The 25072-nt window shown below is 41.1% G+C and overlaps 1 protein-coding gene across 1 annotated transcript; it reads right to left on the bottom strand.

Moving 5' to 3' along the window:
- Window positions 1-8799: 8799 nt before the first annotated feature.
- Window positions 8800-21927, bottom strand: LOC132151914 (vigilin-like). The gene is made up of 28 exons (XM_059560458.1): window positions 21822-21927; window positions 20587-20658; window positions 19105-19219; window positions 18853-19016; window positions 18550-18765; window positions 18040-18246; window positions 17683-17898; window positions 17313-17519; window positions 17054-17161; window positions 16107-16211; window positions 15905-15983; window positions 15684-15823; window positions 15285-15389; window positions 15079-15192; window positions 14849-14935; window positions 14650-14781; window positions 13078-13296; window positions 12658-12879; window positions 12051-12269; window positions 11798-11936; window positions 11341-11489; window positions 11147-11251; window positions 10850-10984; window positions 10622-10765; window positions 10337-10516; window positions 10119-10235; window positions 9884-10024; window positions 8800-9751 (listed from the first exon to the last, which is right to left on the bottom strand). The coding sequence occupies exons 3-28, from the start codon at window positions 19178-19180 to the stop codon at window positions 9659-9661; spliced, it is 3819 nt and encodes a 1272-aa protein (XP_059416441.1). The 5' UTR covers window positions 19181-19219; window positions 20587-20658; window positions 21822-21927; the 3' UTR covers window positions 8800-9658.
- Window positions 21928-25072: the final 3145 nt, after the last annotated feature.

Here is a 25072-nt window from a genome sequence, read left to right as displayed (position 1 = left end):
CACGATGTGTAAATTAACGTTATTCCCCTCAGATGGATAGCTAGCTAGAATACCAGGGGCCGTATTACAGAAAGAGTCTAAGATAGGATTTTCCCCAATTGGTATTACCGAAGCAAATACTAAATAACTTTAGGAATCATATCTTGCTTCATTATTTTTATTTCAGGTTAGGAAATCCTAACATCGCTAGCATCAACTTTTCTGTCTGATAGGCTACCTATAGCAACCGATGTCACTTTTCTCACCTCGCGAGACGCGAGCTAAACGGCTTTTAATCGCTGTTTTGCTGCCGTTTTTTTAATGAAACATACAGTGAAAATGGAGAATTAACAACAACTCATTCATTGTTTCTTTCCTATCATTGAACTTTAAGTCAGGTGACTATGGTGCGTTCACACCGGACGCGAATAGCGCGTCAGGCGCGAGTGATTTTTATGTTTAATGTCAACGAATGCACAGGAGCCTGCTTGCTGCTGTCACGTGGTGAAGTGACACAGTTTATAATGTTATATTATGTTTGGCCTCAATAAATTATTTTGTAATATGACTAAAATGCCTCGTGTGGTTCTAATGCACAACAAAGCAAATCTTTCACATAAAAACTCTTTATGATTTTAATATATGAGAGATACTCATTTTGTATTGAATGCTATTTATTCCATATATATTCTAGATTATTTGAAACATTATTATTTGAATGTAAAGACAACAAACACTTAATGTATAAGAACAAAAAAAAAATCACAGGACAGGTTTCACTTTTGGAGGCTGGCTCCATTTATTATCAAAACAAAAATAAATGACAGATTAGGTGGTGTCAAGGAAGGAGGCAGAGACGATGACTCTTTCTCTTATTTAATAAGAAAAGGTATAACGAACAGAGGTTCAAGTACACAAGTGCTGCTACTCAGCGAGCTCACGTTATATATGGCTTTTACCTTAAAAGGGCTTCCTTTAAAGTCACATACACAGTACTCTTAAAGTCGCATACACAATACTCTGACAGGTGGGTGCGGGCGAGGGTGAAAGAGCAGCCATGTAAACGAGTTATTAAACCGATAAACACTATCTGGTGGAAAAGTAAAAATTAGGACAGGCAGTTATAATATAATTTAAGGGTAAAATTCAAATACAGAACAAAAAGTACACAGACAATATGTAAACCGTAAACATGGCCGTGTAAGAAAGGACATTCAGTTGCATTAATATTTACAGGATCTAGGTTATAATGGTGACATTGCCTTTTGAAATTTATATATATAGTTTTATATTCATTTTTTAATATTCATGTATTATTTATTTGTGTTTCAGTGAATAGCTGTTACAGTTCTACAAATAAAGCATTCTATCGTTTTACCTATCATTTAAAATGCTACAAAAAATGCACCTGAATGCTGTAAAAGAAGTGTTTAATGCTCAACGCTTCCAAGTTACCAAAAGCGCGGGGGGGGGGGGGGGGGGTGAATGGGGGGGATCTGGGCTAAGCCCCCAATGTATCAAGACCCTAGCAACGCCCCTGGTGCTTGGCACCACCCCTACGCATGCGCACGCATCGTATACCTGGGTGCCGCGCGCTATTTCGCTCAGATTTCATGAACTGAAGAAGAAGAATGCTATCAAGGTATGGAACGGCCAGGACCGCAGCATCTCGTTCCCTACTCAGGGAACCACGGTTACATACGTAACCGAGATGTTCCCTTTCATAGGTCACTTCGATGCTGCGGTGACGTCACCGTATGGGAACGCTATACCATAACGCCTGAGGTACCTGATAGTTGGGATCCAAGGAAGCATTTGCTCAAGCAGAGAGAACCCGGGAGCCAGGAGTCATCCTCACATCCAGACTGTAAGACTTGATAAAAGTGCTCGGTGAGGACCAACCTGCCGCAGCACAGATATCATCCATAGAAGATCTACTGAGAAAAGCTTGTGAAGAAGCCACTGCTCTCGTGGAATGAGCTCTAATTCCTAAGGGCGAAGCGAGTCCGCGCGCCTCATAGGCTAAAGATATTGCTTCCACCAGCCAATGGGACATGCATTGTTTTGTGACAGCATGGCCTTTATTCTTATGTACAAAACAGACAAACAGCTGGTCAGACTCACGCCATGGGGCTGTTCGATTAACATAAGTCTTTAGCGCTCTGACAGGGCAAAGACTTAGATCTCCTGACCCCGCCTCAGCAGGGGATAAAGCCTCCAAGACCACTTGTTGAAAACGAAAGGGGTTAGAAGCGACCTTCGGGACATAATTAGGTCTCGGTCACAACAACACCTTTACAGAGCCCGGTGCAAATTCCATGCACGAGGGTGAGACAGAAAGAGCCTGTAAAAAAACTCTCTTGAGGGAGGATAAAGCCATAAGAAGAACTGTCTTCAGAGTCAGGATTTTATCCGGTATAGTTTCCAGGGGCTCAAACAAATGCCCTGATAAACCTTGTAACACAATAGATAAATCCCATGAAGGAACTCGCACAGGGCGGAAAGGCCTCAGCCGTCGCGCACCCTGTATAAAACAAGAAACCAGTGGATGACGGCCCACTGAGGTACCATCTATATAGTCGTGGTTAGCTGAAATGGCTGCCACGTAAACTTTTAGAGAGGCTGGCGTCACTCCATCAGAAAAACGGTCCTGAAGGAACTCCAGTACTGAAGCCACTGGACAGTAAACTGGATCCGTATTACGAACTCCACACCAGGTCGTAAACAGTTTCCACTTGAAAGCATATAAGCATCTTGTAGAAGCTGCTCTAGAATTCAGTATAGTCTCGGTGGTTTCAACAGAAAGACCGGGACATACTAGCTCACTCCGCTCAGAGGCCACGCCAACAGTTTCCATAGATCTGGCCTTGGGTGCCAAATCATTCCCTGTGCTTGTGATAATAAATCCCGTCTAAGGGGAATTTCCCATGGAGAGCCCACTAACAGACTGATCAGGCCCGCAAACCACGGCTGTGTGTGCCACCGCGGCGCCACCAGCAGCAGCTGTTCCACTCTGTCCTGCCGTATTCTGGATAATACCGCTGGGATTAAATGAATTGGGGGAAAAGCATACAATCTGGTTTTGGGCCAATTGTGAGCTAACGCATCCAAGCCCAGGGGCGATGGAGGGCATAGGGAGAACCATAGCGGGCAATGCGTAGTCATGTTCGACGCAAATAAGTCCACTCTTGCTTCTCCAAAAATCTGCCATAAGAGGTTCACTGTTTGGGGGTGCAATCTCCATTCCCCCTGCTCCAGAGTCTGTCTGGATAGCAAATCCTCTCCGAAGTTCAAACGTCCAAGGACATAAACCGCTTGGATCAAAAGAAATTTGTTCTGAGACCAGAGAAGAATATGTCTCACCAGCCTGCACAGGGGACGAGAGCGTAATCCTCCCTGATGATTCAGATACGACACAACCGCTGTGTTGTCTGACCTGAGCAGTACATGACGGCCGATCAGCAGATTCGAGAAATACTGGAGAGCTAGAAAAACTGCCAGTAATTCTAACCTGTTTATGTGCCAACTGCGTTGTGTCGCTTTCCACACTCTGTGGGCTGGGCGCCCTTGACAAACAGCTCCCCAACCGGTCAAAGACGCATCCGTCGTGACAGTCTCTCGGAAAGCACAAATCCCCAGTTGATCCCCGGCTAGAAGAAATTCGGTTGACATCCACAGTTTTATCGACATAACACACCTCCGTATCACCGAAATCATCCGATGCGGAAGAGAACGGGGTGAAATGTTCCGTCTTTTTGTCCACCACTGAAAAGGGCGCATTTGAAGTAATCTCAGACGGATTACGGGGGATGCCGCTGCCATTAGACCTAAAAGTCTGAGGCACAAGCTCACTGCCACTGTGCGACCCGCTTTGAAGCGATGCACGCATGACTCGATCGACTGAGCGCGCGGGAGAGATAGCTTTGCTGTCATCGTGCGAGAGTCTAAGTCTATTCCCAGAAAGGTTATCCGTTGAGAGGGAATTAAAACACTTTTCTGGAAATTCGTGCGTAAGCCCAGGCTGTTTAAATGATTCAGCACAAGATCCCGATGAGAGTGTGCTTGAGTCTGCGATTGTGCTATCACCAGCCAATCGTCTAAATAGTTCAAAGCGCAAACGCCTTGGAGCCGCAACGGGGCCAGAGCTGCGTCCATGCATTTTGAAAAAGTACGGGGAGCCAGAGCTAAGCTAAAGGGAAGAACGCGGTACTGATACGCTTTGCCCTCTAAAGCGAATCTGAGGAACTTCCTGTGTCTCTTGATGATCTGAATATGAAAGTATGCATCTTTCAGATCGATCGTGACAAACCAGTCGTTTGGTTGAATGGGAGACAAAATAAACTTAACCGTTAACATCTTGAATTTGCTAATCCTGAGTGCAAGATTCAAACGGCGTAAATCCAGAATGGGTCGCAACCCACCGTCTTTTTTTTTGGTACCACAAAATAGCGGCTGTAAAACCCTGACTCCATCTGAGAGGGGTGTACTTCTTCTATAGCCCCTTTGCTCAGCAGAGTTGACATCTCCTGTCGCAGCACCACTATTTCCTTCGGTTTCACAACCGTGGGAAGAATTCTGCGGAAAGGAGGCGGGCCTTTTCGAAACTGAATGGTGTATCCGTGACGAATTGTGCGTAAAACCCATTGCGAGATGTCGGGCAAGCATTCCCACGCGGCCCGAAACAGCATTAGCGGTCTCAAGATTTCCACTTCCTGCAACGCTGTCATACGCGTTAAAATGTCTGGGCACGAAAAGATTGTGGCGTTCGTGAACAGGGGAAGTGCATGCATAAAAGTCGTTGCGTCTCGTTGTGTATAATCCTCAGACCCCGAGGCCGCGATGGATAAAATGTCGTCGTCATAACGTCCACAACCGAAGGAGATGGCGTCGCATGCCTCCGGTGTGGGCTGAAAATCTTCGTTAGAGAAGACGAACGGTTCAATAAAGCTCTTTTCCTGCACCAGGGTAGGGGAGAGTGAGCGACGTGGAGAAAATTCCAGCACTGCGCTGTCCTGTCCTCAAAATCCATGTCGCACTTGTCACCCCAAGCTATTGCCTGGTGCGGTGCCTCGGCAGCCGCAGAAGTGACATGACGGGGGTTAGACATGGGGGTGACATTAGAAAATATATCCACCCTCGAGCGCAGTACTCTGAGCCGCAGGCCATCACAGTGGGGACAAGAGGAAAGGCTGCTAAGCGCCGCCTGTGCCTGATGCAAGCCTAAACATACTACGCACCTTTCATTTGAGTCTCCCTTTGTGATGAACCTGGTACACGGTTCCTTACATTTTCGGAAATTCATCGCATCCGTGAAGAGGAGTTAGCACTGTTCGTAGAAACCGCTGAGAACGCGAGTTGATTCTAGGGCACAGATGATTTGCCTCCCTGAAGGAATGAAATCTGTGCGAAATAGCGCGCGGCACCCAGGTATACGATGCGTGCGCATGCTTAGGGGTGGTGCCAAGCGCTATTTGGCCAATAGGATTGGCGGGATGGTATAGGGCAGGGCTATTCAATTGGCGGCCCGCGGGCCACATGCGGCCCGGAAGCAACCTCCAAATGGCCCAGCCCGTGGTCCCGCCAAAAACGCACATCCCTATGTAAACTCATTCAGTAGTACAGATCACGTAGCCTAGCAAAAACGCAAACAATGCAGAGCGCGTGCCGGTAATGTTAGTAGCCTAGATTACTATCAATATGTCTTTCTCAACACTGAAACGTAAAATTGCCAATGAAAACCGCCAGTTTAACCCTGCCTGGACTGACAAATACTTGTTTATTTTACCGCCACATCCAAACGCCAAACCGATGTGTTTAATTTGTAACGAGTGCGTCGCAGTATTTAAAGATTACAATGTGCGGAGGCACCACGTTGAGAAACACCAGACTTTCCGCACCAATTTTCCCGAGGGATCTCAAGAGAGGGCAGCAAAAGTGCAAAGTTTGATTGCATCTTACAACCGGAGCAGTACTACCATGGTGCGGTCATTTACTGCCCAAGAGAGAGCTACCGCAGCATCCCTTCGTGTTTCCTGGATTTTGGGAAAAAAGAAAAGGCCATTCACAGACTCTGAAACCGTGAAGGACTGTATGCTGGCTGTCGTGGATGAGGTGATAAATGACGATAAAATCAAAACAAGAGTGGTATCTGCTATAAAAAACGTACCCCTGTCAGATACTTCCAACATTCGTAGGGTTGAAATTCTTGCTGCAGATGTGTATGAAACACTGTTAGGAGACCTGGTGAAAGCTGATACTATGTCTATAGCAGTAGATGAGTCCACAGACAAAACTGATACTGCTCAGTTGTGCATATATGTCCGTTTTTTTGACAGCAAATGCTTCAGAGAGGAGCTGCTCTGCCTACTGCCTTTAGAAGGACACACAACGGGCGATATAGTCTTTGGGAAAATTTCTGCTTTTTTTAAAGACAATGGTCTGGATATGACGCGTGTGTGCATGCTTGTGACAGATGGGGCTCCATCCATGACAGGGAAAGTGAATGGTTTGGCAGCACGTTGGTCCGCTGTTGCACCTCAGTTGAGCTCGTTACACTGCATTGTGCATCAGGCGGTGTTGTGCGCAAAACTAAGCGGGACGCTCAAAACGATCATGGACAACGTGATGGCTACAATTAATTTTATTCGCTCCACATCAAGCCTCCAACACCGCTTGTTCCGCATGCTGCTGTCAGAAATGTCTGCTGAGCACCACGACCTGCTTTTGCATAATGACGTGAGGTGGCTGTCAAAAGGCAAAGCACTGGAGCGTTTCTGTGGTCTCAGAGAGGAGATCATAACTTTTCTCCGCAACAGCAAGCAAAAAAAGGCAGAAACGCACTTGAGTCGCATACTGGACGACAACTTCATGGCAGATGCCTGCTTTCTGAGCGACATATTCAAACACCTGAATAATCTCAATTTGGCACTACAAGGCAGAGACAAAACTGTAATCGACCTTGTGGAACAGATCGCATTCCCAGTTAAACTGGACCTTTTCGCAACAGATTTGAGCACAGGCCGAATGCTGCATTTTCCGACACTCCGCAAATGCATCTCATCCCCCGCACAAATCACGGATGTGATGACAGAATTCATTGCGAGGTTGAAAATGAACTTTGCTGCTCGATTGGATGGACTTGTTCTGCCCACAGAGATGGCAGTTTTTGTCAGAGACCCGTTCACTGTTGCAATAGAAGGGGACTTATCCGCCAGAGCAAAGCAACTGGTTCCTTCCATTGACGAGGGGAAATTCGCACTCGAAATGTTGACATGCGGTCATCTGTAACCATGGCACAGGAGCTTTGCACTAACGGGCCTACAGTGTTTTGGACTAATGTCAACGTACATCAGTTCCCTAACGTTAAGAAAGTAGCGATCGTCATGCTCAGTATGTTTGGATCAACTTACACATGTGAATCAAGTTTTTCACACATGAACTCCATAAAAAGCAACTCTCGTTGCTCCCTGACTGATCGTACTCTCCACCAATGCCTTCGGATTGCATTGACAACTTACGAGCCTAAAGTCACTGCTCTCGTTCAAAACAAAAAATGTCACTTCTCCCACTAAATTAGCTGGGTAATTGTAGACTACATTAATATAATGTTGGATGTGTAACAAATGCATGCCTAATCACAAATGTGGTGATTTAAAATATGTTCCCTCAGTATGTGCAATATGTGCAGTAGTCCACCTTGTATTCATGTGTTAGTTATAGCCTAGTTGTGAATACTGTGCACTTTTTATTTTATGCACTTTGAGATGTTCCTGGGTCAAATGTGAGCAAGATGAGTATTTTGTTTCAAAAGGAAACTTAATGTTATTGCTTATCTACTACTGTGCAGTATTTTTTTTTTTTTTTTTTTTTTACTTTTTTTTGCACTTTGAGATGTTCCTGGGTCAAATGTGAGCAAGATGAGTATTTTGTTTCAAAAGGAAACTTAATGTTATTGCTTATCTACTACTGTGCAGTATTTTTTATTTTATTTTTTTTTTGCACTTTGTGATCAGATAGGTCAGATATGTAGCCTAGGTAGGCCAAGGCAAGAGATGCTTAGGTCAGTTTTTTTTTTTTTGTAAGTGGAAAAATTAGGGGCTACCTCAGATTCTGTTCAGTTAGCTCTTTTATTGTATTTGTATGCACCTTTTGATATGCAAACTGACCAAAGTTAAAAGAGAAACAATGAATAAACCTTACATGTATTCAATACATTTGTTTGTGTTGGTTTTGAAATGTGTCATTACGAGTTTATTTCGCCGCTGAAATAACTGGCCCAGCTAACCTTCTTGGTTTGAAAATCTGGCCCAATTGAATTTGTAATTGAATAGCCCTGGTATAGGGCTTCAGACATTCGTCACACCGAGGGGTGTTCCCCATGCAAGCATCGAAGTGACCTATGAAAGGGAAATGACCGCTAGTTTTCCGCAACCCCCTATCAGCATTCACCACAGTGTCAAGAGGGACTGAAGGGGTCCTTCTATTAAATAATCCCATACACATGAGTTACATTCTCATTGGTTACAGTGAATGTGTATAAAAAAAAAAAAAAAAAACACAGTCTCACCATAAGTCCAGACACATTTTCAGTTTTTATTTTTTGGACAGTTTAATTTCCAGTGTTTTCCATAATCATTTCCTTTGACATTTTTGCATAAGTCTTATAAGGCTATTAAGAGGGCCATTGCTATGGTTTCAGATTAACCTGCATAGCAACTGGAAGACAAAAAGGGGCTGGACACTGACCCATTAGCAAGAATGAGCAACACGACATCGTGACATTTCATTGGCACAAAATGTTTGGGTTTTTTTTTTTCCCCGATTCTTCCAAATATTATAATCTTTCATACACATGATTTCTGAATATCAAAAACAAAATGAAAGAGTATAAGCAGTTTAGTGTACGTTTTAGAGACTTGTGGAACCTTGAGAGTTCTACTTCATGAGATAATATTCCTGGGACTTCCAAAGCAAATGGCAGTTTGAAAATACTTTGTAGTGAATAGACCCCCATTAAGATGGAAAGCTGTAAAGGCTGCATGGAATAATTTCCCAGAGATAGGGAATTAGGAATGGGGAAAGAGACCAGCGAAATGTCTGCAACACAACGGCTACCCCAGGGAACCAGACAAAAGTACAGCTGGTCACCCATTTCCTATGAATTATTCTGACTTTAACCAGAAGCAACATCTTTCAGAGGTATACAGTACATTTTCCCCAAACCCTACTGCGAAGGCAACTATGAGACAGAGCAGCTTAATAAACCCAAGAAATAACATTTGTAATGAAATAGTTTTTAAGTCATATCAAGATTCACTTAAACCTGGATTGTTACAGACCTGAAATATGGCCAAGACTACTTTCGTTTTCCTTCAATTTGAGATTCTCGCTTAAATGCAAACAGGTCACACTATTTCATACCAATTCAGGTGAACCTGGTAGAGGCCACACCCATAATAATGTTTATCATCACTTTTGTTTACAAGGGTCACAGAGCATCATCAAAACCCTTATTAGCAGAATAAATTTGAGCAGAGGAAATGTGCTGATAAGTTGGCCGGGGGGGTGGGGGGGGGGGGGGGGGGGGTTAGGGTTGTCATGGTAAGGTGTCAATCCACATCCAAATGAGGGATTATAGTAAGTGGAACCAGGAGGTTGCAACCACTGAAGGACACTCATTTCAAAAACGTTTGGGTCCCCATGGAGACGATCTCGCATTAGTCACAGGTGCACCAAAACTGGGGAATTCCTCAGAACTGCTCATATCGGGGGCCTAAAACACACACAGGGAAAAGGTTAAATATTATATTTATGCATAAATCTGTGACTTAATTTCATTCATTAATTCATGACAAATTACAACTTTCTACCACAGCATGGCACTCAATACATAAAACTAGTTTACCTTTTCATTGCCAGATGCCCAAGGAGCCTCCCGCACAACAAAGCCCTTGGATGGGCCTCGAGGTTCTTCCATGCTGGAGGCAGTGGAACCAGAAGGCTTCATATAGGCCATTTTGGCTTCATTTTCAACTGCATCAGCCAGCTGAGGGTGAAGAAAAATTACCTTTTTGCCCATTTAATACTCTAAAATTAATCATTTAATTGAAATTCCCTCTGCCAAAGTATAGAATTCTTACATATTCCTCCTCCAGGTTTAGAAGGTGATCAATGGCTTCATCAACCTGTTCTGGACGACCAGTCACAGTCACTAAATTGGGATCTGCAGCTCCACTCTGAGGGAACCGAACATCAACCTGAAAAAGGTACAAATGTAAACAGTTATTTAAAGTGTGCATTTAAGGAAAAGGAATTTTGTATGAAAGCAATTGTAGATGTGACACCTCTACCATCTCACCTTAAACTCATCCATGATTTTGCGGATTCCCTTGCCACGTGCCCCTATGATTCGAGCATGGACTCTGCTGTCCAGGGTGATGTCCTCGGAGATCATTTCCTCCAGTTCACCCACTATAGCCTGAATAGCATCACGTGCTGCCACAGCATTCTGCTCATAGCCAGTAATGGTAATCTGATCCTAGAAGACCAATCAAAAAAAAAAAAAAAGTGCTTGGTTATTCCAAAAAAAAAAAAAAAAAGGAAAACTTGAGAAATCTGTCATTTTTAGGCTCCAGCCTGTTACCTGGTTCTCATCATTTTTCTCTGGAAACTGAATGTTGACCTCATGCTCATTGCGGATTTGGGTGATTATGGCACCCTTGCGTCCAATGATCTTGGGGTGATACTTGGGCTCCACAGTGATAGTCAGCTTGAAGCTCCTGAGAGCCTGTGGACAAAAACATAAATTTGTAATATGCAATTAACAAAGTGTGATTACAGAGTGGAAATCATTTACAGGTTTCAAACCTACCCGATCCTCCTGTTCGGCCTGTAGCTCTTTGACACGCTCAAGAAGTCCCTCCTTAGCACGGTCAAGATGAGAGGCCAGGCCAGTAATGGAGATAATGTCAGACTGTAACTCATGAGCAGGCACTTGAATATTAACCTGGGAGGAAAATATATTTGTCAGGACAGCAGCAAGAAAATCTATAAGATACTGTTAAAAACCTTTAGTTATAAATGCAACACATCTCTCTATAGCAATTTATGTGAATTAACTGCTGAAATAGACTTTGATTCCACTGAAATCAGCTGTGATAAGACGAACCTCAAACTCCTCCATCATTTTGCGGATTCCACTTCCTTTCTGACCAATGATGTAGCGATGAAGCTCAAAAGGCACTTCCACCGCAATGGCCACAGGAACCAAAGCCTTAAGGAAATAATTTTTATAGCATTTAACAAAAACGCACCAAGACCATAGAATTAAGAACTACTGCATAAAAGGGGCAGTTTTCACACCTTTAGTGCTTCAACGGCAGCTTCACATCTCTCCTTGCGGCCAGACAGCACAATGACATCACACTTCTTTGGGACTAAAGGATCGGCAGGCTCCTTCACCTCTCCATTGGCCTCTCCATTCTCCTGAACTGGAGCATCAGCTGATGGAGCTGAATAAAACCGAAAGTTGCAGATTTGATCTTAGAGGGTTGCCAAAAAAATAAATAAATAGAATAATAATAATAGTAATAATGAAGGAAAATAGCTTTCCCTCAATAACTATTGCTTGACCCGAACAATAATGTATTGTTGAATATTGATGAACATATGGTTCTGGAGTCACTAGTATCACGGTTTTATAAAAGTAAGGGGTAACTATGAAGACTTCAAATGGGCCATTTTTGTGCTTCAGCTTCAGTGTGTGGTGGGGTCTTGTACAAGGGAGAGTTGTGTTTTCTATAAGCACTGTAATATTTACCTTGCTGGTCCTCTCTGTCTGGAAATTTGATCAGCACATTGTGGTCTTTAGTGATCTGTTGTATCCGAGAGCCCTTAGGCCCCATTATGGAGCGGTGGAACTTCTGAGGGATCACACACTCCATGGTCACTTGTGCATCCTGTAGATTTAGCAGAACATGTAGTCCATTACCTCTTCAAAAAAAAAGCACAATAACTGAACTGCCTGAGATTGGAATTGCATTTAAGCATTGCAGACATTTACATCTACTCACCAAATCCTCAATCAACTCCAGAATGCGTTTCTTCGCTGCCTCCACACAATCTTTGGCTCCCTTTAGGGTGACCTTATCGCTCTGTGTGCCAGTTCGGGGAAAACTGACCATAACTCCACCATACTCATCAGCGATCTCCCTCAGGACTTGGCCGCGACGTAACACGAAGAACCGATGGTGCTTGGGATCGACGGTCATGAAATCCTCTACAACGTTATCCTGATATCAAAAAAATATTTTTAAGAATCATTAAAGTGAAAGTGACATGACATCCAGCCAAGTATGGTGACCCATACTCAGAATTCTTGCTCTGCATTTAACCCATCCAAAGTGCACACACATACTGTGAACAAACACACACACCCACCCGGAGCAGTGGGCAGCCATTTATGCTGCGGCACAAAGGGAGCAGTTGGGGGTACAGTTCCATGCTCAAGGGCACCTCAGTCATGTTATTGCTGGCCCGAGACTCAAACCCACAACCTTTGGGTTAGGAGTCAAACTGTTTAACCACTAGGCCATAACTTCCCCAAATGGTATCAGTTCAGAAGATATTTTTTATTATCAGTGTTGGGGTAAAAAAAAAAAAAAAAAAATGGGGACTAACCAAGCTCTTAATAAGTGCCTCCAGCTCCTTCTGTGCTTCTGCTACAGCTTCCTCTGTACCGATGACTGTGACCAACTCCTGATCCTTATCTTCAGCAGTAGGGAAGATGATCCTGGCACCTGTGCTGTCCCGCACCTTGCGGATATTACCACCTCCTTTTCCAATAAGGAACTTGTGGTATTCAGGTTTGGCACGAAGCTCAACTGTGTGGCTTTTAGTTTGCTAACAAAAAAAAACACTTAGTCATACAATAAACGCACAAAGCTTAAGTAGATTTAACTGTTTTGAGCATAAATGACTGGCCTTTTGTTAAAAGCAGTTCGGAAACATGTACTAAGAAATCCAGAGCCCCGATGACATTCCAAGTGTAACTTCTGCAATACCGACTTTAAGTTTCAAGTTCCATCCCTTTAGACATACCTTTTCTTCTGCCAGGGAAAGCAGCTGTTTCTTGGCTTTCTCTACCTCCTCCACGGGGCCTCTGATTGTCACTGCATCAATGCCAGAGCCCTCTGTTGGGAAATGGATGTGCACGCCACCGCACTCCTCCATGATGGAACGCACAAAACGCCCCTTGGATCCAATAAGGGAGTTGTGCAGTTTTGAGGGGATGGACACCTCTAACTCTGTAATATTTGCCTGTACAGATTTTGGGGGGGGGGGGGGGGGTTGGGGGGGTTAAATGTTCCTTTCTATATATAAATACACACACACCCGTTTCAAAATTCTGGGGTGTGTAAAGTTCTTGAAATAAGCCTCGTATGCTTATTTGCATTTTTTTCTTTTTCCTGTGATGGCAAAGCTACATTTTCAGCAGCCACTGAAAACGACTACGACTAGTAGTTATTCATTTTAAGCATTAGTTGACTAATTGCACGTTTATTAAACCATTTAAGTCATTATAACGAGCCTTTAATTGCCTTCATAGCATTTTTAGCACTAAAGCACACACATAAACCTTGTCACAGCACACTGGCAAAAGTAATTATTGTGAATGTGTCAGTGAAAAACATGAACATTTTGATAAACTAGTGCTTTCTTGGTTTCAGTTTAAGTGATGACTCGTCATCTCCACAGTAGTGGATGCGCCTGTGTGCATGTTCCATATGGATTGCATAATCTGAGAATATTTGCTTTCCATCTGAATTGGTTAATTTGAAAGTAGACATTTCATTCTCTATAGTTTTTTTTTTTTTATGTCTGTAAGGTACAGACATGGTCTGTGATCTTGATTGCAAAACACTAAGACGGCAGAAAGCGCATCCTGCTTGCTTTCATTATTTCACAAAAGCATGATTATTGTGAGAGCACACAAATAAACGTCGTCTTTACAGTTCTGTTGAACAAAATAACCAATATTTTAAGAGCAAGTGACCAGCGCCTCAATCAGTCCTGCAGTGAGCTACTGTTCAGCTTCCACACTCCGCACAGACACTAGACATAGCACACATTTCTAGACATTTCTCTAGGTCAACATTACATTGAGCGGACATGTAAAGTTGCAAATACTTAAATCAGATAAGTCATATGAGGTTGATGAATGAAAGGAGAGCGTTTGGACATCCTGCCCGATGTACTGTATTACCCTAGACTAGTTGTTAACGATCTGTTAGTGACTTCGCTTTTGTTTTTTTTTCTTCTTCTGCGACTAATAAAATTTTCAAGCCTCTTCTGGTCGACTATTAGGGAGTAAACATGTGCCGGTAATGGGATATCATGATAATTAATATGCACTATATGGTTATCGTGGGCACTTCTAAATACCGTGAATTATTCATTACAAATTATTCAGAATTTAATGTTAATATTCCCATCAGCAGGTTAAAATGCACAACACTATGCTGCTTGAAAGAGCGTGTGCTCGGATGTCATTGTAAAGTGTAACTTTTAACTTTTAAAAGCATGAGCAATTAAATCGCAACAATATCCCTATTAGGGAGCACCCCTAACAGAACAAAAAAAAAAAAAAAAAAAAAAAAACCCAACCCTTACCAGTTCTTTCTGAATGGCCAGAATCCTGTTTTTTGCTGCCTCACAGTTTGCCTTCTTTCCAGTGATGACAATCATTTCAGAGTTGCTGTTTTCCGCGGGAAGATCAATCTTAGTGTTAGTCTCTTCACGGATCTGAAAAAGAAAGTGCCAGTTAGTAAACCGATTGAGAAAGGATAAGTCTAAGAATGTAACTACTTGCCTTCTTTATATTTGCTCCACCTTTGCCAATTATGTTTTTGTGGAATTGCTTGAAAATGGGAACTGAGACAGAAAAGCTGTTCTCAACCTGGAAAAGAACATAAGTGCAGTTTAGGAAATGCGATTCACCAGTATCAAAATCAATATAGAAAAAATTAACTACCCAGCCCTATTCCCAACATCAGCAATTATAGAGTAGAATTAAAATTCAGCAAATAAATAAATGTTTACCATTTCAGCCACCATTTTCTGCATAAACTTTGTGCATTTTTCCACCTCAGTGCGAGGTCCACGTAGTTGTACAATGTCACTTTTCTGCGCTGGGTCAGGGAAGTTGATGATGACCTGAAAGCAAAGGGGGAAGAAGGTTATTTTTTGATTGGAAGAGACAGAAATGTGCTACTGGATAAATATACCATGTATCTTAAAACATTTACCTCCGGGAACTTATCTCGAATTTCCTTGACATTCTCCCCTTTCTGTCCGATGATGACTCGATGAAAACGCTGTTCAATGATCATGTCCTTTGTACGCTCATTCTCCTGTTAAAATCATGACATTCTTAATAGACTTTCAGTCAAGAGTTGCCAGCCAAATAATGAGGTCTTTATACTCTGAGGCTGTAGAGACAATGGATGTTTCTTTTTCCACATATGCATCTGTCTCCAATTTAAGTATTACACAAACAAATTTACTGCAGACAGTAACTAAAGTAAATCTAAAACAAAAGCAAGCGATATACGCACATAACTAGTAAACCCTAACCTAAATAACATTGTGAAGAGAGAATGGTAAACAGAGCCTTCTTTATTCAATTACAGATCTATCCAACTTGCCATGCGTGACGCTAGCTCCAGCAGCTCCTTCTTGGCCTCCTGCACTCCCTGGGGGTCACCCTCGATACGGATCAGGTTACTCTTCTCGTGGTCAGGTGGAATGCGGACTGACACTTTGTGATGCTCCTTTATGCGGTTAACTAGAAAAATACGGGTTTATGAATGACACACGAATGGGTTCACATAATATCTGCTATAAACATCAAAACAGCTGTGCTCACTGTTTGCACCGCCTTTTCCAATTAAGTGTCGGTGGAACTTGGGGTCTACACTAATCTCAGTGTAGTCCATTCGGCTAACCTATAATAAAGAACACATGAAAAAACCACCAAGTTGTTTAGGACATAGAGGTCAACATATGCCAAAATATAACAAAAGCAAAAGGGAAGCATTTGTCAAATAATAGGCAAGTAAAAGTCTTACCAGATCTGTAACAATGGCTTCAATCTGGTCATGTACTATCTGTACATCTTTGGTGGGACCCTCCAGTGTGATCTTGTCCTCTCCCTCGGTGAACTCAATGTGCACCTGTTGACAAATCACAGAGCACGGTCTTACTGCCCTCATATTTCAAAGGGTCCATTCAACCAAAAACTGAACATTTAGTCACTTATCTTTACTCATTCCAAACCTATAATTCCAATCATCTTAGGACAGAAATGGAGATGCTTTAACGAAACATACGATATTTCTGTCCCTCCACTGACAGTCTATTCCATCAAAATTTTGATACTTTAAGAATTTTAAGAGTAATCCATATAAATCACACCACTTAAGTCTTCTAATAAGACACTTTATAGAATAAACAAATTTCATTTCAGCATTTCTTACATTTACCAAAATCAACACATTCATATTGCTAATGAAGGATTGGGTACTTGATGCGCAACCCACTAAGGTTTCATTAATTTGATGCTCACTGCATTAATGTTCACGTGAATAAAAGCCTATTAAACCTGTTCAACATATAAAACACTGATTAAATTATTCATATGGATTACTTTTACTATGTCTTTATGAAACCTCAAGACTGGTGTTCTTTCAATAGAGGAACAGATACATATCAGGTTTCATGAAATATTCATTTCAAGAATGAACCGAAGATGGCTGTTTGTCATTAGTAGACCAATACAAAGAAGAAAAAAAAAAAACATTTGTAAATCTTGGGTGTTTCTTCTTGGTTAGAGGCCATTGTCATTCTGAACTACCTGTGCTGGATGACGCAACTACTGCAATCTTTGTACTGTCACTTTGACACTCTGGTCAAAAACATCAGCTGAACATAAGCCACATCTACACATTCCCTTCATTGAGCAAGATAATAGAGAAATCTGGCTTAGCACTCCAACATTAGTGGAAAGTTGACTCGCCTTGGGCATTTGCTGTGTGATCTTTGCCAGATTTTGTCCTTTCTTGCCAATAATAAAACGATGAAGCCAAGAAGGAGCAGAGACTGAGGACACAGTGTAGCTGTTGGCCTGCACAAATAAAAGTAAGGGTCAAAGGTTATACAGTAACAGTGATAGCATATCTGCAGTAACATTTTCAATACATTTTCTAAATTAAAGCTAAAACAGAAGAGAGCAAATAGAGAGGTTGATAGAAAGGAATTCCATCAAACTTGTTTACCTTGGCATACACTTCAGTTAGTGCCTGGCCCAGCCGGTCTGGCTCCCCACGCAAGATTACCGTCTCTGAGCTGCTGTCGAGGGGTGGGATCTCAACCGAGACGCCAGTCCTGTCCAGGATCTCTTGCAGTGTGTTACCCTTAGGCCCAATTACATACTTGTGCTGAGATTTCTTCACCTCCACTGCAATAGTGGTGGTATTCTTCTTCTGAAATGAGCAAAAAGGCCACACTTAAAGCATTCTCCTCACTTTTTTAGGTCAATCATTACTTTTCACATTGAAAAAGCCAGCCCAGTGAGGTTCAGAAGCATACTGTGGATTTTGGAAAAGTCAACAAAAAAAGTCCATTAATTATTGTGTCATTGCTCACCTTCTCCTCATAAATCTTCTTGATCTTGGCTATGGCCAGGGCCACCTGCTCTTTCTCCCCAGTGATGACGATCTCGGTTTTGTTCACACTTGGTGGAGGGACATTAATGCGGGCTCCTGTCTCCTGCATCAACTCCCCCACCAGCTTGCTATAAGCTCCAGTGATGAAGGGGTGATACACCTTTTCAATGTGCATTCTCTCCACAGCACGCTTATCCTGCAATTAATTAATGAAATCATAATTTACTAGGTGCACTAAAATAAAATCGGTAAATAAATTAGCACTCGCGCACATAATCAGAATCGTAACAGTGATCAGCAAGAAAACAAAAGCCTAAACTGAAATGAAGCGCCAGACCTGCTCAGCAGAGATGAGCAGGATCTCATGCTTGGCCTTCTCCAAGCCTTCCTTGGTTCCAGAGATCTTGATGAGGTTACTGGGGTCTTCGGGTCTAGGGATCTGGATCTTGGTGGCAGTCTTCAGCTCGAGCTCCTGCAGCTTCTCCCCACTCTTGCCGATGACAAAGCGATGATGTTCTTTGGGGATGGCCACAGTAGCTGAAGCCTGTAGTCAAGTAATAACAAAAATATACTAGTGATTCATAAATATCAGCTTGTCTGTATTAGCCAGAATTATAAGCATTTTCTTGACCACTAGCAATAAATCAATATATATATAAAAAAAAAAAATCTATACTATTTTATCACTTTTTTTTTCAATTAAAAATAAGATGTTTTAAATAGTAATTGATGTCCATTTTGAGATTAGCGAAATAAAAATTTCATGCAATTGCATTGTTTTTACAATTGACTTTGAGGGTTCAACCATGTTGAAACTACTGATAGAATAAAAAAAATAATTCATTACCTGAGTCTGCAGTCGGGACACAATCTCTTTGCGGGCTTTCATGACTGCGTCATGCTTCCCAGAGACCATTATGGAGAGGCCTTGGTCTTTAGCCATGGAGAGTTCCAGGTGGGCTCCAGTCTTGTGCATAATATCAAGACATACTTTGGCCTGGTCTCCTTCTCCAAACTGGTTAATGTCCTTGTACTTACGCTCTTCCAGAGGCACATGGAAAACCTGCATTTATCAAGGCAGAACCTGTCAAACACCTGAATCGATATTCCCCTGGTAAGATAGTGACTGTATCTAGCTTGATCGCTGTACCTGGGTAATTAATGAGGACTTGAGAGGTTTGATCTTAGACGTCCAGGCATTTCCAGTCTCCTGTAACCCCTCTGGCAAAGGCTTTTCAGGCAGAGGGGGAAAGGCATCCTTGTAGGTGGGAAGGCTATCCTCCTCTTCAACACCGCTAGGCCCTGCCACAGCAGCTAAAGGGAACAAAAATACAAAAAATTCAACATTCACTGCCAGAGAACGGTTACCGGCAAGTCAGAAATGGTCAAAACTGCCATATACCTTTGCCCTGTTCGGGCAGAAGGCCACTGCGATGCTCATTAAAGCTTTCTTGCGTAAGTACAGCGACTGAGCTCATGGTCGAAATCCCACGTTTACACGGAGTCCGAGTGTGTCACTAAGAGAGGAGATAGCATGTGATTACTGCATAAAGAAAGAGTGTTTGGTGTATCTGTGAAATTACGATAGATAAACAAAATACACACTGGCAGTTAAGACAATCCACATTATCAACATGGGTGGAGTAAAAAACTTGTCACAATTCTAGAAATACACACACACACATCCATTTCCCATATGCAGGTTATTGATCTTATTGGTAATAATTCATACAAGTTAAAAATTGTATTTGGTTTACCTCAATTTACCAAAATGTCAAATCAATTTTGCGATAGTTACAGACTTCTCTCTGATGACATCGGTTGGACCAACCCATTTCTAAAATTCTGCCACCATACAACAGAGAACCAAATGGACCAAAGACCCCATCCCACTTTTTCTTGCTTTTTTTTCTTTTTACAATAACCCATTTCATTTAGAAGTGTCACAATAGAGAGTTGCCCGTCTGTTACCTTGGCCAAGGGCTAATTCGAAGCCATCGAGTTGAATGAGCTCTAAAGCTAAGAGGATTTCCCCACTAACCCTTATTTGCTGTACCCCTAGTATGTAGAACATCAAAAATACTACATTTATACTTTGTAAATAGAAGTTCCACAAAGCACAGTCACATTTAATTGAAAACATGCACGCCACACCTCAGTGAAATATTTACTTGGCAGAATGCTCCCCTACACCCAGTACAGGACTGAGGAAAAGACAAGACTATAAACGCGGAGTCTACGGTTACAGCCATGCAGCCTTGAGTCCTGAAAGACCACTCTTTTGATGCAGAAATTGATGTCAAAGACTAACACAACTCTTAAAAAATAATGCAAAGTAGGTAGCAAAGCTGGTGTGCAGAATGATACAGTAAAATGGAATAATCATCATCAATAGATGTTACTCGCGTATTAAGTCATACAACATTCCTTCCAGTTCGCTCTGACAACCTGGCCCCTCAACCCCCTCAAATGCAAACCCAAACCTCTCTTCATGGTACAAGGCTGTCTTAATGTGCTTCTCTGCATGCCCCTGCCAGGGCCTCTTCCTCTACAGGCCTCCTAAAAACTCAGACCCAGAGGCTAAACATTTCAGACATACAGCTCCTCAAGGCAGATCAAAGCACTCCAAGGGTACTGATCGACAAACTGAACACTAAAAATCCTTCTCTCGCTCAAATGACTTGTTTTATAACACTTTAAATATAAAATATAAATATTAAATATAAAATATCATAAAATATGATTTGATTTTAATGATCAGGCTGAATAACTTGTGACCCATGGGTACAAACAAGACAAACAAGGATCTTGTGGTTCAAAGCAAACATTAGGCCTGTCATTAAATTAATCAAGTAAAAACAAAGACAGTGGTCATTAAGCTTACCAGCTAAATGGTCAGTTACCAGATAATCCGTCCTGTAAAGCTGCCCGTAAGTGTCAGCCTGCCAGCTTTTGCCTAAAACAAAACAAAAAAAGGAAAAGGAAGAACAAAAACACAGACTGTCACCAATGATGCAAATCCAATTTATGTTTCCAAAACTTAGTTATACATGGCATGATTTGTTTGCATTTCCTATGATATTGCATAATTCTCATTTAAATACATGCGAATGTGACTCATTAAATAAAACTGGAAACATGAACTAAAAGACTGATCTGATCAATCAAGTTCAGTCACCTAAAATTATTCATAGTGATCCTCATACAAGAGTTTCAAATTATTAAGTTATTAGCACGCTTAAAAAGATACGTTGTGAATACTAGACAATAAATGTATATAAAGACTTGGAAACATGCTAAGTAAAATAAATACGAGTTTAATTGCTGTAATGGCCCAGCGGCTCTCGCGACTTGCTAACGTGGCCGTTCCGTTATGACAGATATGGCGGATTTACATTTGCTCTTAGAATGACACAAAAAAAGCCACTGGAAAAATGGTTTAACAAATTTAATAAAGAAATGTTTAGTGTGCGTAAAAATGAGTTTCGTATATAATATTTTCACCCAGTTGTATACATGCTCTCTACGTCAACTCATGACACGCCATGCTAACGGCTAACATACGGATTTCTCGTTTAACACGTAATAATTTCACAACTATTCACGTCTACAAACATTTTAATTCTGAGATGGTTGGGTGTGTAGATATTTAACCGATTAGTAAGGTGGGTTGTTGGAAAATACGACAGTTTTTTTGGCTTGCGGCGATGAAAAACTTGTCCTGGCTAGACACCAACTCCAGTAAACTTTGAGCTGCGCCTGCGCGATAGTGACACGTACACCAGCTAGCGCGAGCGCTAACACACACTGGATAAGGAAAACTTTACTCTTATTGATCCTTTATACTCCTAGTGTCCAGAGAATAGCAACGTCTCACAAGTGTACACTGAAAACACAGCCTTTGCTGACGGACGAAAGTTAATGTTTTGTCAAGATCAGCACTAGTGACTGTCCACACAAAGTCCACGTAAGCATTAGTGCAAAGGGTGAAACCGTAGGGAGAAATTGACAGTCGAGCCAGAGCACATTTTCACAGCAAACCATTCTATGTACGTGTATCAGAAGTCAAGAAGAAGCCATGCAGACTTCCGGATGCATAATGCATGTAGACTGACTTACTTGTGTTTGTGTTCCTGTCTGCCCGGTGTGGTGCAGAAGCTCGTAGTGAAACTCCACTGGCGAAAGGGATGAGCAGCAGCCTGTGAGTTATATAGCTCAAGCTTCCTCCAATCACATTCCCTCACGTCACATTGCCCGTACAGATCATACATGTCTTTCTGAAAAGGAAGGAACAGCTATAATGGTGGTGGGGATTCGGATTCATCTCAGATGAATCTCTGAGTATTTCGTATCCTTGCTGAAGAAATCTTTTTAATCTTTTCACCAGTTTACTCGTCGTTCTTTTCCCCAGGTTACATCAAAAGTAGGTGGCAATAATTGAGTGCATTGTTTGAATCAGTCAATTAATTATTGCTTGTAGGCTATCATTATAAACTTGATCATACTTTATTGAAACCTTTATCAAAAGTCCTTCATTAAAACGTATTTACAAATATTCCAAGTGCGTTATCTACTCAGTAACTAAAATAACATTGGTAGGAATTTGTATAGCCTACATTTTTGTAAGCTGAATCTTTTTAATTCACTGATTAATTCATTCACTGAATCGTTTTTCTGAAGGTGACACCAGCAGTAGGTGGCGGAGAGTGTATTTTGTGTATTTTGAATCAGTTTTTATTTTTTTATTTATTTTGTTATCAATTATTAAACAATAAAAACGACCAGTTCTTTATTTATTTATTCAACACCAACCGAGGTCAAAACAGCGGCGTAACGTAGGCTACTGTCCTTGAACTTAAAGAGATAGTTCATCTATGTTACACATCAACACAGTGAATGAGTAAAAATGTACACACACAAACGTTGTCCCTAAGATCACCCATTAATGCGTTAGAATTAAACATAGGTTCTGTCATTTGAGTGAAAGTTTTCTTTCTTGCCTTGTCTCATGGCCATTAAGCTACATTATTACATCCATCTGCAAGACAACAGTTTGTAGCTAATTACATCACTTTGTATTTACAAGATTGGGATCTTCGCATAATGCAATCATGATGTCACACACTGATCAAAAATCAATTTTAAATCAGTATGGTTGGCTGCTGCTTGTTTAGGATTTTATCCTAAACCTATGAATACTTGAATCTATAACAGAAGATTGGTGATTGTCATTTGGTCACATGCGAAATGCTAATGCCTAGTTAATAAATAGGATTATCAACCAAATCAGACATACACTCATCCTCTACAACCATAAACAAAACATATGCAAAAAAAAAATAGAAATACAACAAACCCATCGTTTCATCACAATTTCACCATCAAGTTAGGCACATTAACCATAACTCCTTCAAAAACAGCCAGAAACCTTGGAGTTATGATTGATGATCAGCTGATTTTCTCAGACCACATTGCTAAAACTGTCCGTTCCTGCAGATTTGCTTTATTCAACATCAAGAAGATCGGGCACCTTTCTTTCGGTACATGCTGCACAACTCCTTGTTCAAGCTCTTGTTCTGTCCAGGCTGGACTATTGCAATGCCCTCTTGGCAGGTCTTCCAGCCAATTCTATCAAACCTTTACAATTAATTCAGAATGCGGCATCAAGATAAATTTTTAATGAGCCAAAAAGAATACACATCACACCTCTGTTTATCAATTTGCACTGGCTTCCATTAGCTGCTCGCATAAAAGTCAAGGCATTGATGTTTGCCTACAAAACCACCACTGGCTCTGCACCCATTTACCTAAATTTATTACTTCAGACTTGTTTCCTCTAGAAGCTTGCATTCTGCAAGTGAATATCACTTGATTGTGCCATCCCAAAGAAGCACAAAGTCACTTTTACAGACTTTTAAATTAAATGTTCCCTCCTGGTGGAATGACCTCTCCAACTCAATCCGAGCAACTGAGTCCTTAGCCATCTTCAAGAATCGGCTTAAAACACATCTCTTCCATCTTTATTTGACCTTTTAACTTTAGCACTCACTATTCTACACTATTCTATTCTATTCTTTAAAAAAAAATATCTAACTACCTTCCTAATCTTAAGAGGCAGTGTAGAGAAAAGAAATCTCTGATAGCCGAAGCACTCCATAATTAAAATGTCTTTATTGCAAAAATGACATGTCCTAAATGGACAACTTTAAAATGCCCACGCGTAGCGGCATGGGGCCTCCTTTAGGGCATTTTTGCAATAAAGACATTTTAATTATGGAGTGCCTCAGCTATCAGAGATTTATTTTTTCTACACTGCCTCTTAAGATGTTCTACCTTTGACCGAAGAGCACCCAAATCAAACTTAAAAGGGATTGAGCACGCCATTCATCTTGAATCTAAGCAGTACATTTCTAATCTTTTTGTATTCTATTTTCTTTTAATTTTTTATACAATTATAAAAAAAAACTCTTAACACTAGCTTGCTCTATTCATTTTCTATTCTGTCTGTTTTCTTTTTATTTATTATATTATTTAAAAGCCCTTGCTACATGTACTGCGTTTAAGCTAACTGAGACTTGTTATAGCACTTATATATCATTGCTCTTTTGTTGTTTTTGATTGCTTCCATTGTCCTCATTTGTAAGTCACTTTGGATAAAAGCATCTGCTAAATGACTTAATGTAATATGCAAGTTAAATTACATAAAATCCGTACATTACAGTATAGGTATTGGGTAAATCACCCCAGAGCTGGAGTTTATAATTTACAAAAGAATTGTCCTTTTTTTTTAATTCTACAGATGTAAATAATTGTACATATTGTTTGGGCCTTATGGAGTTTGGGATTTTTTTTTTTTTTTTGGTACAGTTTTGGGTTGGGTCATTATTTAATGCCAAATGTGAAGTCAGAGTCCTAAAACAAAACCACCGAATAGACAATGTTAAAATGGAAGCATACATATAAAATAGCACTCTTTAGGGATAATATGCTAAACATAGATAATGTTTCTCTAGAACAATTTAAGCACTATTTGAGTAGCTACACAACATCAACTCTCTCTGCATGTCATTATCCCAGAACAATAGTTGACATGGTGACTACAATGTGTCATTTGCTCTTGTGAGGCATTGTGGGAAAGACCACTTGGAAAGTAGTGTTTTTCTGTATGATACATGCAAATTAGTAATAATATATATTTTTTTCTCAGGATATATACTATATGATTTACGGGAGTTATACATTCTTCTCATGAAATTAGCTCTTTCAGTGATTTACATTTTTTAAGGCAAGTAATTAAAGTAAAAATTATTTTAAAAGATAGAAAAGGAAAAATCCTCAAACCTGAGTGGTCAGTCCCACTTCCTTACTAA

This window comes from Carassius carassius, chromosome 10 (genome assembly GCF_963082965.1).
Source record: "Carassius carassius chromosome 10, fCarCar2.1, whole genome shotgun sequence".
Classification (NCBI taxonomy): Eukaryota; Metazoa; Chordata; class Actinopteri; order Cypriniformes; family Cyprinidae; genus Carassius; species Carassius carassius.
Note: the sequence above shows the minus strand (reverse complement) of the source record. Positions and strands in the feature narration are given on the sequence as shown.

Coding starts and splice junctions, on each gene's coding strand:
- LOC132151914 (XM_059560458.1), bottom strand. CDS start 19,180: ATGAGCTCAGTCGCTGTACTTACGCAAGAAAGCTTTAATGAGCATCGC. Junction 18,247..18,549: donor TGTCCCGACTGCAGACTCAG/GTAATGAATTAT, acceptor ACTTGACTACAG/GCTTCAGCTACTGTGGCCAT. Junction 10,236..10,336: donor AAATCATGGATGAGTTTAAG/GTGAGATGGTAG, acceptor TACCTTTTTCAG/GTTGATGTTCGGTTCCCTCA.